A 16,638-nucleotide genomic window follows, 5' to 3' on the forward strand; every position below is an offset into this window, starting at 1 on the left:
TTGAGATAATTATAAAATATTAAAAATAAATTCACACACTGTCCCTTGAAATCTACCCATTGACCCCTCAAGTTGTTTATGGAACAGGTTAAGAATTTCTTGATTAGTAGAATTGTAATTCTTCTGATTTATCACAGGGGTTATCAGTAGAAATTGCAAAGCAAAAGATTTCAGATAAATATAAGCAATAGTGTAAGGTCCTCTTGCCTGTTTTATCATCTTTAAAATGGAAATAATAGTATGTACTTCCCAGGGTTGTTAAGAAGATCAAATGAGACAATATATTTTGAAAACTTTAAAGCACCAAATAAACATTTACTGCTGTAGTTTTATTCTTTCCTCCTTCTCTTTCTCTTCCCAATACTTAGATTCCCTTGATAAGTATCATGTTCTCTGTTAATAGAACTTTTCAAAAAGAGACTGAGTATTTACTTTCAGGGTCTAGGAAAGCAGCAATTTTTTGTCTGATTTTTTTTTAAAATCAATATATTGAATCCATATTCTAAGGAGAAAGCTTCACAAAACAGGGACTCTCACTATCATATGTTCCTTTCTCACTGCTCTACTCTTTCAACTTAAATGTTAATGAATTTTTTCATTATTTCTTTGGGACTAGGTACCTCCTGAGGTTCCTTCTAACTTGTAGATTCTCATACTCATAATAAGTTAACTGTTAATTCAGTTTACCAATGAAAAAGTACAAAAGAGAAGTAGCATAAATACTGTGCTTAGAGGGATGTATGACTTGCAGAAAAAATGAGATTTGCTAGTTTTCTCCTCAGCTGATCTGTCATCCATATCAAGCCTCATAAATGTCCCTGAAATTTCAATCCTCAGCCCTCTTTTACCTCTATACACTCTTTCTGTGTCCCCATAAATTTATATATGATAATATTAATTTATTTATTATCATTCATATAGAAGACCCACAGATTTCTATATCCAGTCCCAGTCTATCTCCTGAGCTTCAGTCCCATGTCACAAGTTGTCTATTGGGTATTTCAAATTTCTATGTCCCAGAATCACCTTAAATTCAACTTGTTTAAAATAGAATTCATTGTCTTTTCCCCTAAACATACTCTCTTTCCAAATTCCTCTATTTTCTGTTAAAAGTTATTCCATTCTTCTAGATAGTCAGGTCCACAGCTTCAGTGTTAACTTATCTTTACTGGACATAGTGAATTAATTTCAAAATTGTGCCTCTCAGAACATTTCTCATAAACAACTCCTTTTCTATACATACACAGTACTTCAGGTTCTTTTCACCTCTCACCTAGATTATTTTCATGGCCTCCCAATTTCTCTCCTAGAGTTAAATCTCTTCCCATTCCACTCTATCCATGATACTGCTGGCAAAATAATTTTCCTTAAATGAGGTTCTTTATATGTCACTCTTACTTCAAAAAACAGAAAAAAGTCTAATGAACTATTATTTTTAGAATCGAATATTAATTCTTATGTTTATAGCTTTTAAAGGGTTTCACAGTCAAACTTGATTATTTAATTTTATTTTTGCTGAGGCAATTGGGGTTAAGTGACTTGCCCAGGGTCACACAGCTAGGAAGTGTTTAAGTGTCTTAGGGCAAATTTGAACTCAAGTCCTCCTAACTTCAGGGCTGATGCTCTATCTGCTGCACCACCTAGCTGCCCCTAGCCTGATTATTTTATTCCAAATTTATTAGATATTATTCTCATTCTCCTATATTTACAATTCAAACTGACTTTGCGTTAGCTCCGGTGTGGCACTTCTTTTCTCATTTCTGGGTCTTTTTACTAGCCTTTTCCTTAACCTGAAGTGTACTCCCTCTTCATTTCCACTTCATAGCATCTCTTCTTCAAGGTGTAGATCAACCACTACTATTTTCTACATGAAGCCTTTTGTACTTTTAGAGCAGTAGACCAGGAGTTATGAGGAGTGGGAGTCAAATCTAGCTTTAGGCCTTTACTAACTCTTGGCCCCTGAATGTCTCTTAACCCTTGTCTGCTTCAGTTTTCTTCCAAGATTGTTGTGAGCATGAAATGAGATAATATTTATAAAGCACTCAGCAAACTATACATTATACAAATGCTGTTATTATTCCAACTGCTAATACCCTTCCTTTCAAACTGCCTTGTATTTATATACCTAATTTTTATTTTCTTTATGTATATTTTTCATCTTTAGGTCCATTTAGCATATTCTTGTATATGTATTTCTTGTCTTCTCTGTTAGAATGCAAACTTGCTCTAAGTAGCATTTTATTTGTGTCCCCTTATGTAGTATTTTGAATATAGAATATAGTACACACTTAATAAATGTTTGTTGGTAGATTATAAACATATATCAAAATGTATTTATCCACATGAGTCTGGTATTCCAAAGTGGTCCCATCTGGCAGGGTATTTATTTCAGTGATTCTGCTATTTCTCAAAATATTTCTAAGGCTCCTCTTTGGAAACTACCTTTCTAAGTCAGATAACAATCCACTGAATTGCTTTAATTTTGGTTTCTGTTTAACAATTTATTTTCATTTTTATTCTGAACTTAACAAATACCAAGTAAAATGAGCATTTTCATACACAATGTGTACAGTAGGAGAGGATTATACATGAGACTACAAATCTCTGCTATGTTGAGCTTGCTTTTATTTTAAGGTACATAAAAATTCAGCATGGAGCTTTCAAAGTGATTCCATCTGGCCTGCCTTCTGTTCTCTTTTCATTTTGGGGGGTTATAATATTGGGGAAAGAATCCTATCTTTACCCCCACTTCCATATTCCATTAAAAGAAAAAACCTTATGAGATATTGCATAGGTGGGACAGTGAATTATAGAAGACCTGAGTTTGGATCCTAGCTTAGACATTTCTGGCTGTGTGTTCCTGGCAAGTCATTTAATATCTTTCACTTCTAGTTTTCCCATCTATAAAATGATGATAATAATAGCACCTACTTTACAGATTGTTGTGAGGTTTAGCTGAGATAACATATGGAAAGTACTTTGCAAATATGTGGAATAATTTATTTTCAAAGTACTTCTGAAGATCATAAAAATACTTACTGGGTGTACCTGTCTTCTGCACATAGTAGGGACTCAATATATATTTTCTGAATGCAGGATTGTATGAATTTTTAGAAGCTTTTTCTCTAATTGCCTTCAAAGTGATTAAGTTGCTTCATGAGCATAATGACTCTATAAAAATTATCTTTTACAAAAGGCAAATGAAAACACAAGTGTTGTGACTTTGCTATGGTTAACTGGCAGTTATGATTGAGAAGCCATAAACTTAAGACCCTGTCATCCTCAAGCTACCAAAATCATAGGTATAAACCACAGAATATGGTACCTTGAAAAAAGCTCTTGGTCTTTCCTTTTCAAACCATTTCTCCAAAGATTTGTTTGGAAAATATTTATGATTTCTCTGCTTCTAGTATGACATTATATAAATATACAGCTTTTATGATACAACCATGTCATAGGTGTCAAAAATCTATCTTTCAGTATCACAAATAATTCTTAGGATCCACAACTGAAAACATTGAAGAAATCAAGAGGAGTAATAACTTGTTCTTTTCTTTTTATTTTTTCTTTTATAAGGCATTTAAAAAAATTCACCAGTAGAACTTTTGATAAGGCTGTAAAATATTTTTTCTATGGAATTCCATAGTGGGTCCTTTTATACTGTGGAATATTACTAATCTTTGCAAATTGTTTCATTTAGAAGAAAAACTCAATGATATATAGTTACAATTGCACATTCCTTTCCAATTCTTCTCTTGGTCTCTTTTAGAAACTCCTGATTACATGTCTTCATTCATTACATCCTTTATATACTTAATAACATCTAGTTAAAATACTTCCTTATCCTCATTTTGTTTTTTTTCAAAATATATTCCCCCCCAACTTATCTGATTACCTTATAATACACTAGTTCTGGTTTTTATAACACCTATTTGTTATCATATGATTTCATCTTGTATCATTTTCTTAGCCTTTAAGCTTGTCATGGCAAAATTGTATTCCTTGGCCTATTTTATAGCTTTCTCAGAACCATGTATATTCATTGTGTTACATAAATAATGGAAGGGTAATAAAATATTAGACAGTAATTTTTCATTTAGGTGGTAAATTTTCCAAATTTCCATTAGAACCAGAGGGCATCATGAAATACAATCCTTAGAGCTCTACCAATATTAGTGAATTTATATTCAGAATTGATTAATCTCTAGCTACAAACAATTTTTATAAATCTGAGGAATAAAGAACAGTTATTTCTGATGGACACTGATAAAAGGGCCAAATGTATATATTCAGTGGTCCTCAAACTTTTTAAATAGGGGGCCAGTTCACTGTTCCTCAGACTGTTGGAGGGCTGGACTATAGTAAAAACAAAAATACACTCTGTCTCTGCCCCTCAGCCCACTTGCCATAACCCAGAGGGCCCCATAAATGTCCTCAGCGAGCTGCATCTGGCCCGCAGGCCATAGTTTGAGAGCCCCCTGGTAGATCATTACCTGGACTTTTCTGAGTATCTATGAAAACTAATGACAAATTGCATAACCTTAAGAATTAAGGTATAACCACCAATTGTAATGCCCATAATTTGAGTATTTCTGTCAGAAAACAACCCAGTGTTTTCCAAAAATTCACTCTTTCACAATTTTGAAATCCATCCCTCATTAATAAATCATTTATGGGAGAACATGAAACCAATATAGTTTTAATGGGAGAATTTTTAAAATAGTAATTGGAATTTTCCTGAAAATGCAATAATAAATGATGATCAATTGTTAGAATAACAAGTCACATAAGGGTGTGTATGTGTGTGTGTGTGTGTGTGTGTGTGTGTGTGTGTGTGTGTGTGTAGGATGGGGTTATTTTTCTTGTCTAATGGAAACAATTATAAATATCATGATGTCATTGTATAAGGCAGAAAGATTTTTCCTTTACCTGTTGTTGATCTGATAGTTGAGGTGATGTTAGAAGATGTCATTGCAGGAATACATTCATCATCTTGAGAGTAACCAGCCTGAATGGCTCTCAGATAACTGTGACTTCTCGTTCGGAAGCAACCAGGCAGGTCTAGGGCATCCATGGCCTGAGATTCAACTTCACTAAAGACTGATTCACATACGGATTCAAACTGCCCATTGATCTCAGCTTCACTCATCTGGGATAAATGACAACAGTGAGTTTGATATTTGGATCTCATTGATAAGCATCTTTAAAATTTTTTCAAAAGCATAAAAACTAGAGATAAAATTTATCCCGTTATACCACAAATTTTATAGAGTTACACTTTCATCATAAAAGACCTAAAATTAGCATTGCATGATCTGGCAAATTTGAGAAAACTACTTCTTAGAGGTATCTAAGTGGTGCAATTGATAAATTATTGAACCTAGAGTCAGGAAGATTTGAGTTCAAATCCCACTTTAGACATTTAATAGTTGTTACCCTCAGTTCATCTTCTAAATTCGGTCTCAGTTTCCTCATCTATAAAATGGTGATAATAATAGCACTGATTTTCCAGGATTGTTGTTGGGATAAAATGAGATAATATGTATAAAGCACTTTGCAAATATTAACATGCTATATGAGAGGTATTATCTATTTATCTATCTATCTAAATATTGAGGATATTACACAAATTAAAACTCTTCTTAAAATACTTTTGAACCTACCAAACAAAACTTTCAGATTATGATTCCTGAATTTGGAGTTGGAACTATGTATATCTCAAAGCCCAAAGGAAATGACTGTGAGTCCCCATAGTAAGAAGATCTCTATAATTATCACAATCTAAGCAATATGTGTAAGTTCTTACTCTTTGGATATTAGGAAAATTTATAATTAAGTCTTATATATGGATTGCTACTGAAAGGATAACAAGTTTGGGTCACTATTATATGCTTTGCATTATAAATCCCTATCTCTTCGGGGGGAAAAAAGCAATTACTGGGTTGTTGCCCCCAAGCTATATACCAATTTATTAATTCATGGAAAAATCAGTGGGACTATTTCTTTATAATATTTCTGTGTTCTATTCATGGTCTAGTTTTTCAGTAAATGGGTCTTTTTCAACTTGTGTCTCAACTAAGTAAGGGATATATGAGACCATGAAGAAGAGCATGGTTCCAAATAAAAACCATTTTGTTGGGGAAAATGACTTTGCAGGATGGCATAGTGCAAAGCATAATGAGTTTTTGTTTATTTTTCCTATTGTTTCAGTGCTGATCTCAAATTTCAGGCTTTTTTTCCTTAGAAGAATAAGTTTCTATGACTATAGTTCTGGCACTGTAGTTAACTTTTTTTTTTTTTTTAAACTGGTTTTATCTCTTCAACTAGACAATAAACTCTTGGGAACTTTTCCATCTTTCTATGAGTCCCTTAGATTGGTAAACATTGGGACTTACCCTATCTAGTTAATAGATCCATCCTATCTCTCAAAGCTCTTTCTGATTCACTGTATAATGCTAGATCCCTTAAGAGAAACATGAGTTTATAATCCTTTTTTCAATTCAGATGCCCCCCAATTTATCAATAAATTTCTAAAACTTGTCAGTCAGAAAGGAACATAATTCTTCAGAGAGTCTGCAGGGCTATCACTTCCCCAGCCCTAAACATTATGCCTTTAAATGCAGCTTAAGAAGTATAAATGTGTGTGTGTGTGTGTGTGTGTGTGTGTGTGTGTGTGTCCAGCCACATAACATTACTTATTCATTTTGAACTTGAATACCACTAAATGTTTTTTTTTTTATTTAAACTGCAGTCTACCATGATCTGTCAATTATGTCTTTATACAACTGAGTTTTTGAATCTCAGTATATCTTAAGTTTATCTTTATTAAATTCAATCTTATTAAATTCAGCTCAATAGTCTGGTCTGTTATAAATGTTTTCAATCCTACTTCTGTTACCCAAATCATTAGCTATCTATCTTAGCTTAATATCATCTGAAAATTCAGTAGCTATGAAATTTATTCCTTTATCTCCATAACAATGTTGAATAGTTCAGGATCAAAAACACAGGCAGATCCACTAGAGATCTGCCTTCTTTCAACTTCATATTGAGCTATTAATAATTCCTTTTTTGAAGGTCCAGTCATACAGTTAATTATTAATCTGTCCACATTTTCTATTAGTCCACATCTATCCATCTTCTATGCAAAGATATGCAGAGAGACTATTTTTATTATTATTTACTGAAATATAGGTATGTTGTGATTATAACATTCTCTTGAACTACTGATCTAGTAACTTCGTTAAAAGAAGGAAATGAAGGTATCTGGGAAATAACTAATTAGAATATGATTACTGTATAGGAGAGGTACTAACAAAATACTCTGAGGGATTTAAGAAAGTAGAGTTTCATACAGTTCCTGACTGGTAAAACATGCTTAATAAGTGTTTGTTGATTGGCTAACTGTATTGATGGGCACTATCGATGGCTACATAAAAAGAAGGTAGCATCTATTCAAGATGACACAAAGGCACAGATGGACTGATAAGTGGTCCATTTTTACTAGGAAAAAATTGGTATATGAAAGAGAGTATTGAAAGAGAATACTGGAATAGTACATAATAGCCAGACTAGTAGGGATGATTATCTTTCTAGGCCAGAAATTAATCATTTCAACAGAATGATATTTCCAAATATCCAAATGATATCTCCAAAAATGTTTTGGAGATGTGATCCTTTTGCCAACTTATTAGAATTAAATTCAATGTTTAACTTAAATATAGGTTCCCAAATCTGCTAATATCTGATGGATTTAAAAACTTTTCAATAGAAAAATAAACAATAAGGTAGGTAAGATAGTGCTGGAAATAGCTAGATTATGAAAAAGTTCTAAAAAGATGAACAAGATGAAACAAGTACGACATGTTTATATTTAGTTTTCAGTATGTCTGCATGTGTGTGTGTATGTTGTCTATCAGTGTGTATCTATGTGAGTGTGTTTATGTTTTTAGGTGACCTGGTGGACAATAGAAAGATGCATAGTGCAATATATTCCTCAAGAAATGTCATAGAAAATATATCATCAGTGACATAGTTCATTAAAAAAGGAGATGAGTCAGTCATGCCCCAAGAGTTAGGATAACATTCTAAGGAGTCATCTGATATTCTTAAAATAGTCAAATCAGGAGAGAGTTGCCACTGTTCTGGACTGTCTTTCTATGGAGGATTTTTGGAAATACCTGGGCAGAAGTACACAAGGCAAGGTAAGGAAGAGTTATAAACTCATGGACATCAATGAAAAATCATAGCTACCAAATGATCTTTTGAAATGCATCATATTACTTTTTTGTTAAATTCAGCAGAATACAATCTAGAGAGAATAATCTGGGCAAGTTACCTTGTCTGCATAGAAGAAAGGCAGAGAAGAGATCTAAAGCCTGGATTTTCTGGGGTAAGCAATTTAGTTTAAATCCCTGGATTACAACTGGAGGCCACTATAGAAATGACCTGAACATATTATGAAAGAGTTGAGAAAGAAGCATTTCATATTCTATCTCATTTTGCATTATTGGTTGGGAAGAATGAAAGACGGGGGACCCAAAGGTCAGGAGAATGATTTTACTGTATTTTTTAAAAGCCAAGGACTGAAAATTAACTATATTTATTATCCTTAAATAGCCTGAGGGAGTGAGTAGAAGCAAATTGAGAAAAGCAGATATTAGGGAGTTGTTATATTATAGAAATATCATAGAACATCTTTATTACTTGTATTACCTCAAACTATCTGGGAGTACTTATACAAGTCTCTTTATTTCTATGGGACTCAGTTTCCTCATTAGTAAAATCCAAGAAGTTGTACCAAATAACCTTCTAAGTTTTTTAGTTCTAAAAATGTTGAGATATTTTAGGATTAACAAAGAACTATTCTTTCAATCAATTGAGCAAAGGTTTATTAAGTGCTTCCGATATACCCGATAATATATTGGATGCTAGGAATACAAAGAAAAAGTGAAAACATTTCCTACTTTCAAGGGCTTCCACTCTATTAGCCTTAGTCAGACAGGAGGAGAGTCATACATAGGGAGACAATATGTACACATATGATCTTGTGGAAATAAAGAAAAATAAATGAAAAAACAAAATATTTTGAAGGAGGAAACAGAGAGGAATTAGTAGTTGGAGGAATTAAAAAATATTATGCAGGAGGTTCAAGTTTTGATACAATTATAATCAATGAAATTCCTAATAGCAACTTGGTGGTATAGTAGATATATTGGCCCTTGAGTCAGAGAGGCTTAATTTCATATCTGATCTCATATACTTATTAGGTCTGTGACCTGGGCAAGTCATTTAATCTATATTAATTTTCTTACTTTTTTTGCATTAAAAAATGTTTGATTTTTTTTATCTTCTCCACCTTCAGATACTTTCCCCCTGAATTCCCCTATAATTTTTGTCACCCCCAGAAACAGATCTCCTTTATGAATATTTGGATACATTTGTCTGATTTTTCTTGTTTTCATTTTTTAACTTTTTTATAAGTACCTCAGGTACTGTTTTTGTTAAGGTCTAGGTATGGCTACAAGTTGTTGATATGATTTTTGAAAGATTTCTCCATTTTTATTGCTGTCTCAAATCTTTTTATTTTCATTGTTTAAGTGCTATTGATGATTTTTGCTTAGTTGATTATCTTGCCATTGTTTTCTTTAATCTGAAAGTATCCTCCACCATTTCTCTCTGTTAATGAAGATATTATTTCATCGTTGTCCAATGCTTTTCTTTGTAATTTGTTTACATTCTAACCTGGTTTTGGCATTTGTTAGTCAATTCTCTTTGTTCAGTTAATCAGTAAACATTTATTAAATTCCAAAACAAGAGTATATATACATATACATATATATGTATATGTACATGTATATGAATATGTATATGTATATATGTATGTATGTATATATATATATATAAAATCCAGAATTGATTGAAAGAAAAGAAGTGGATAGATAGACAAAATAATTCAAGTTTTTTTTTTTAAATTAAGGTGTTTTCTAGGCTCTTGTGGTCTCCTTATTGTGGCAATTAATTTACATTGGTTTAACAGCACAATGAAATTATTATATTTGGTACCAATATCATTTCTGTAGTACAGTTATCTTTAAAAATTGTCAACAATTTCTTTAAACAATTCAGGCTTGATCTTATTAATTATATATATATATATATATATATATATATGTTTATTATAAATTCTTATCCTATATTTTTTAAATGTCTGATCTGATGATACAGAGAAAACTGACTCAGGAATAATTCTTATGTAACTTATAAGTCTTTTCTTTTCTATTAAAGTATATTCATTTTAATTTTTTCATATGCTATTTGACTGAAGGATGTAAATAATTTAAATGCCCATTGTGCTTATTCTTTGTTGATCGTGAAAAACAATTGATGCAGTAAAACTAAAAGCCATTTTTCAGACTCTTGTATCACCACAAAATGTCTTCTATATCATTCAAGATTATTTGGGACAAGTAAAACAGAGATAAACCTGTTCAGGGACTGCCATATAACAAAGCATCAGGTGCTCATAAAATAAGGTCACCAAAGTATGACTGTATTAAAGGAAATCAACTTCCTTTTTGTGTGTCTTCCCCCATTAGATTGTAAAGATTAAGACTTTGTTTTTCTTATTTGTATATTTAATTCAGTGCAGTGTCTGATACATAGTAGATGACTAAAAATATTTATTGACTATTGACTAAATTTAGAGAAAAAATACAGGTTGAAGAAGAATTCCCCAGGGATGATAAGCTACTTTAGATGCTCACCTTTGTGGATGACATTGTACTGATGACATCAAGTCCTAAGACTTTGTAGCAGGAACAGACTTGCAATTACTCAAAGAAGTTTGTCCTGTTCATCCACACAAGAAGACCAAATGGATGAAGTATATCTATTGCATAGATTGCAATATAGTTTTGAAAGGATGCCCTATAGACCTTACTCAACATTATGCATATCTGGAAGCTATGGTAAGTATAGATAATGATATGGTCTCAGAAGTGAAAAGGAGGCATTTGGATTGCTTGAAGCGTATTCCAAAACTTTAACTGACTCAAATCTTTTTTTTTTAAAGACCCATCTTTTTAATACAAACATTTTATCTCTGTTGCTATATGGCAGAGAGACCTGGCTGGAATACTGGTAACTAAAGATTTTTATTAAATATAGAATAAAGTGCCAATTAGTGGTAGGTATAAACCAGTTGCAATGTAGAACCCATGAGGAAATCAGAAGTAAAATATTTTATCTGTATGACATAAAGAGAAAATGTGTTGGTCTTTTGGAAAGAGTTAAAAATGACAGGTGAATAGAATGGTGGGTAGATGCCCTTGTGATATCAGAAGAAAAGTAAGGAAGGCTTCAAGGGTAGACTCCCTATGTTGAACTTTTGGGACAGCACAGGTAGAAATTGTATAGCATAGAAGGATTGCAATGTACACCTTTGGAGGGTTTCTAGATTGAGATCACAAGTCCATTCGAGTATTCCCTATGGTGAAGTAAAGTAATTCCTCACATATTGAACACCTGGATGACAAATGATTCTCATGAATCACTTAGAGGGGGGAAGTGGCTGGAACAAGAGGAAATGAAGAGGACAATGGCTTTCCCAAGGATGCAGCTAAATGAGAAGGTTCATAACTCTCAGAGACAGAATAGCTTGTTAGTATTTAAATGGAAATGCATTAGCATCTTAACCATAGAGATATGGGGATTGTATTAGGGCTATAGTAAGAGATTCAGCCAGAGAAGGCTGGTGTTCCTTGAACTATTTATCAATATTCTGCAGTTGCAGACCATAATTACAAGTCAGGCAATCAGTCAACAAACATTTATTAAATATTAATTATGTGCTAGGTATTAAATGCTGGGATAAGGGTCCAAGAAGTGATTCTAGTAACATGTGGAAGGAGTCATGGTGTCTTGAGAATCATGGAGAATTTCCCTTCTTTGTTTTTATATGTTTTGAATCTTTCTTGGGAACTTTGTGAGATTTCATTCTCAGCATATTTTTTTACACTTGGTTCCTTCTGGAGAGTCATACTTAGGGATTATCTGCTCTTTTCTAAGCACCATGGAAATGACTAATAAAGGTGACTAGAAACAAGTGTTTTGTATTGCATTTAGTGTTGATGGTTCTTAAATTTTTAAAAAAAATTTTTAGGTAACCCAAAGTTCAAGGGAAGGATGCATAGTAGTATTTGGGCAACAATACTTATCAGAGTTGTTCATATGCAGAGTGGCACAAAAGATATTACTGAGAACATGTATAAACAAAATGAAGAAGGACTATCCATGTAACCATGGGTAAATCACAAAACTTTTTTAAAATCTCAGTTTCCTTATCTATAAATTGGGAATAAGATCTGTATCTTAATGTGCTTGTAAAGACCAAATGAAGAGTACTAGAACTAGTATTAATCAAAATATTGTGTCCATGATATAATATACCTAAATTGATACATTCTCATCCCTTGGTTTTATATTAAGTCTGTGTGAATACTCAGATCCCAAGTTTTTGGGTGGAAGTAATACTCAAGACCAGGTTTTGTGAGAATTGTAGATGGAAAAAGGATTCTGAAATCAGGACAAGTGTATCTTCTCATACACATTTGAATTGGTGGAAATTTTTTGTTTTGATGCAGATGTTTAGCCCTAGATAGCCTTAAAATCAGGGAAAAAGTCTTATAGAATTTTAGTCATATCAACTCCAAATAACTAGTCAGCAAAATTGATATGAAACCTTCAGGCTATAGTTGAAAACATGACCACCTTTGGACCATATTATTCTCTATCTCTATATTCCCAATGAAATATAAATGTTCATACAACAGTCTGAGAACATTTGAAAGGAAAAAAAAAATGAGTGCATCTGTTTTCTAAATATTACTAACAAAAGCAACTTGGAAAACATCATGATAGAATTGGAGTCCCCAGAGCCTGACTCTAGCATTCTTGATTTTTCCGTGAAAACTTTCTTGCACACTCCCCATAAATTCAGTATACCTTTTTCTTTTAAGGTAACAAAAACACAGAGACCATTGGTATTTCAAGTTTATTTTTTTCAAAATAAGAGACTAGATTCCGAATGAGGCTCATTTGTATGAGATTAGTCCATTATCAATTTCCAGTGTTCCATGGATTAAGGCTTTTTTAAAATTATAATTATAAGTAGAATTTAGGGAACTCACTGTATTCTAGCAGATAAATTTGCTAAGAAAATGCTCTTTTAACTCTTCTGTTTAGCGTAATAGAGGGAAGTTGGAAGAATATATATAGTTTTTACCTCAAAGCTAAAGATATATCTAAAAACTATCAAATCAGGAAAAAAATGAGAAAACCAGTGACCAGAAGCCATGATTAAAGCATTTTTACAAAAAGCAAAAAATAGGAAGCCGTGGATATTATATCTATACTATTAGCAAATCAGTCTTCTAAAATATTTTTTAAAAACTAAAACAAACCTAGAATACAAAGAATGTTATACTCTCATAAACCAACACAACAAATCTTATGTAGTTTCTCACATCAACAAAAATCTGTCATTAATTCCTTATTTTTTGCAAATATTAGGTTAACTTGAAGATAGTGGATATTATAAGTTTAAAGTTGTAAACAAATATATATGTATAAAATATTTTGCTCTGAAATAAATGTTATAAAGGTAATGTAGCATGTAGTAGAAAGAACACTGAATTTGGGGTCCAAAAATCTGGGTTTGTCTTATTTTTGATATCACCTACAGGTGTTATTTTAGGCAGGTTACTTTATCCCTCGAGGGCTCAGTTTCTTTATCTGTAAAATGATGGAGCTAGACTTCAGGATAAATAAGTTCTCTCCTAACTCTACTACTCTCAGCCCCAAAAGGGAGAATATTAAAAGGATTATATGTGACTTATGCAAGAAGATTAATACAACTTTTCTTAGGAATAAATACCTAAGAAGAACAAATAGATATTGTTATAAAAATTAATCTTTACAATATGAATTCATTAACAGATAATACTTGATCTTTCTGCAATAAAATGTCAACTCCCCAAGGTTAGGGATAATTTTTGTGTGTATATTCCTAAAGGATAGTTCTTGGCAAATAATAATACCTTGAGCATTATTTGTTGATTTGAAAACTTAAAAGTAATTTGAAATAGAAAATTGAGTAAAGGGGGCAGCTAGGTGGCGCAGTGGATAGAACATCAGCCTTGAATTCAGGAGGACCGGTTCAAATGTGATCTCAGACACTTAACATACTTCCTAGCTGTGTGACCCTGGGCAAGTCACTTAATCCCAGCCTCGGGGCGGGGGGGGGGGGAGATTAAGCAAAGAAATCATTTGCTTAATTTGTATCCCAGGACTGAAAGAATATTTAACTATATCCAAATATTTTTGGTAAAATTGTTATTTATAGACCTGAATTAGCAGGTTCATTGAATATTTAGACCTGATAGCTAAATAACTTTAAGTCAGTAAATAAGTTAATTCCATCTTCCATTTCTGTTTTGGCCCAATAAGAAAAGAATTAGAAAGAAAAAAATGAAGTGCTATGTGAACATTCTGGCCAGGTTGACTTTTCTTATTTTGCTCATGTTAAGCTTTTTAGGGAATTTAGGAAGAAATACTGAGATAAAAACTTTGATTAACAAGGAAGAAAGAGTTTTTCAGCTTCAGGGACTAGTGAAGAATGTATTACATTATATAATGCATATGCAAACAAATTCTGTTTGATTGCTTAGCTATTTAAGTCCAAAGTAGCTTAGATCAGGGCAAGGGCTTGGAGTCCCAGTAGGCTTTGGTTAACAGATACCAAAGAGCTTAATTCTGGGAAAGCTTACACTGCTTTTTTAATATGAAGTTCTCTTCCTATATTTCATCATGGTATTGAGGTGGATCTAGATTTAAGACATCATAAACACATGCATGGAAACATTCTGTGTTTAAGAGGGCACATGAGTAATTATGAGCACATAAAAATGTACCTAGGAATTGGAAGAAATCTTACAGCTAGACCCCTACCTTGCATTAACAATTTGAACAATGTTCTTAAATGCCCAGACTTCTTGGAGCCCAGTATAAGATTCACTTACACTATTTATTCTAATAGTTAATAATATGAGAAAAAAACAGGCAAGATTAAATAAAATACTAACATAATAATATCTTCATTCTGGGAAAGAGGTTTTCCAATTTTCAAAGTGCTTTAAAATATTTAAAAATTTGCTCTTCAAAGGGATCTTGTAAGAACATATGGTATATCCCCATTTTACAGTTGAACAAACTCAGCAAAATTAAGTGAATGTCTAAAGGCTTTTGGCTAATGCTGTATGTTATAGAGCTGGAATGAGAATGTAGGTTTCATGATCCCTAACATAGTGCTCTTTCTAATATTATCAATTATTTAAATTATCAATTATTTAAATTATCAATTATTTAAATTATTTAAATTCTCAGGATTGAAAGATAGCTTAGCTGCCATTCAAAGCCAATCCATATTTGAACAAAAATCTTCTCTTTTTTACGTACAGGCCATAGAAGCCAAGCAAGTCAACTGAACTATCAGTTCAGAACTGATTTGTGGACAGAGACCAATGTGATAATTTGATAAAAGAGGGAACAATACCCAAAACTATTCTCTTTGGAAAGATAGATGACTAAGAGAATGGAGAGCCCAAACACCTAAGACTAGAACACTTGCAAGAACATTTAACATGTTCATCTGTTAATCATTGTAGAACTGAAGACCATTAACATGCTGAATGTAAAATGTAAGAAATACAAAATTGATTATACAAAAATTGATTAATTCCTTCAAATTTTGGGAAACCGAGTCAGGGCCAGAGAAGAGAGCTATTTTGGTCTCTGAGAACAGTCACAATAACCCCAATGTCAATTTCATATAATCTGTTCCACCTTTAGTCATAGGATCTTGTGAAGAGGGCATAGTAAAAATTGAAAATATGAATTGTAAAACTCTTTTACATAGTACATCAGAAATTGTTGTCACTTTCCAATCTTTTCATCACAAATATCTAAGAAAAATGTCTCAAGTATTTGGACTTTGGATGAATTACAAACACTATCCTTATTTGGCCTATATCAAAGTGAGTTTGAGATTTCCTAAGAAATATTAGCTTATGCAAAGGTAAGTTATTATTATTATTATTTGTTTACCTAGTTGACACCTGGAAGGCTTGAAACTCTTTTATACTAGGAGAGGAATAGTTACCAGAAACCAATTGCATTCACCAATCCATTCACCAATCTTTCAATTCAGAAGATTGCTGGACAATCAGTCTCATTACCCTATATAAAAGCTTGAATCCTTGGTTTTAAATAATATTCTCACTGAGAAATATGTATATGGAACAAAATTCCAAGGACAGATTGAACAATCCATTGATTTATACTTTGATCAGTGGCAAATTGGAGACTGTTTTCCAGGAATGAATAGTAGCACTAGCCTATTATGATATCATCATTTAAAAGTCTTGATAAGATGAACATGGATGCAGATGTCCGGAATGATTTGGGGTGTGACAATTCCAGAAGAATGTTTGAAAGCATTTCTGACAATTAATCAATAAATCAACAAATACTGATTAAGCATCTACTATATATACACACAGAGAGATAATAGATATAACA

The 16,638-nt window shown here is 32.4% G+C and overlaps 1 protein-coding gene across 6 annotated transcripts in view; it reads right to left on the reverse strand.

Moving 5' to 3' along the window:
* The window catches only part of DLGAP2 (DLG associated protein 2), a 1,171,101-nt gene that overhangs the window by 82,572 nt on the left and 1,071,891 nt on the right, over window positions 1-16,638 (reverse strand). For all 6 annotated transcript variants that reach the window (XM_074287975.1, XM_074287976.1, XM_074287974.1 and 3 more), the window contains one exon: window positions 4,930-5,149. In XM_074287975.1, coding sequence (XP_074144076.1) covers window positions 4,930-5,149 — 220 coding nt within the window. The remainder of the gene's footprint in view (window positions 1-4,929; window positions 5,150-16,638) is intronic.

This window comes from Sminthopsis crassicaudata, chromosome 2 (genome assembly GCF_048593235.1).
Source record: "Sminthopsis crassicaudata isolate SCR6 chromosome 2, ASM4859323v1, whole genome shotgun sequence".
NCBI classification, from domain to species: Eukaryota; Metazoa; Chordata; class Mammalia; order Dasyuromorphia; family Dasyuridae; genus Sminthopsis; species Sminthopsis crassicaudata.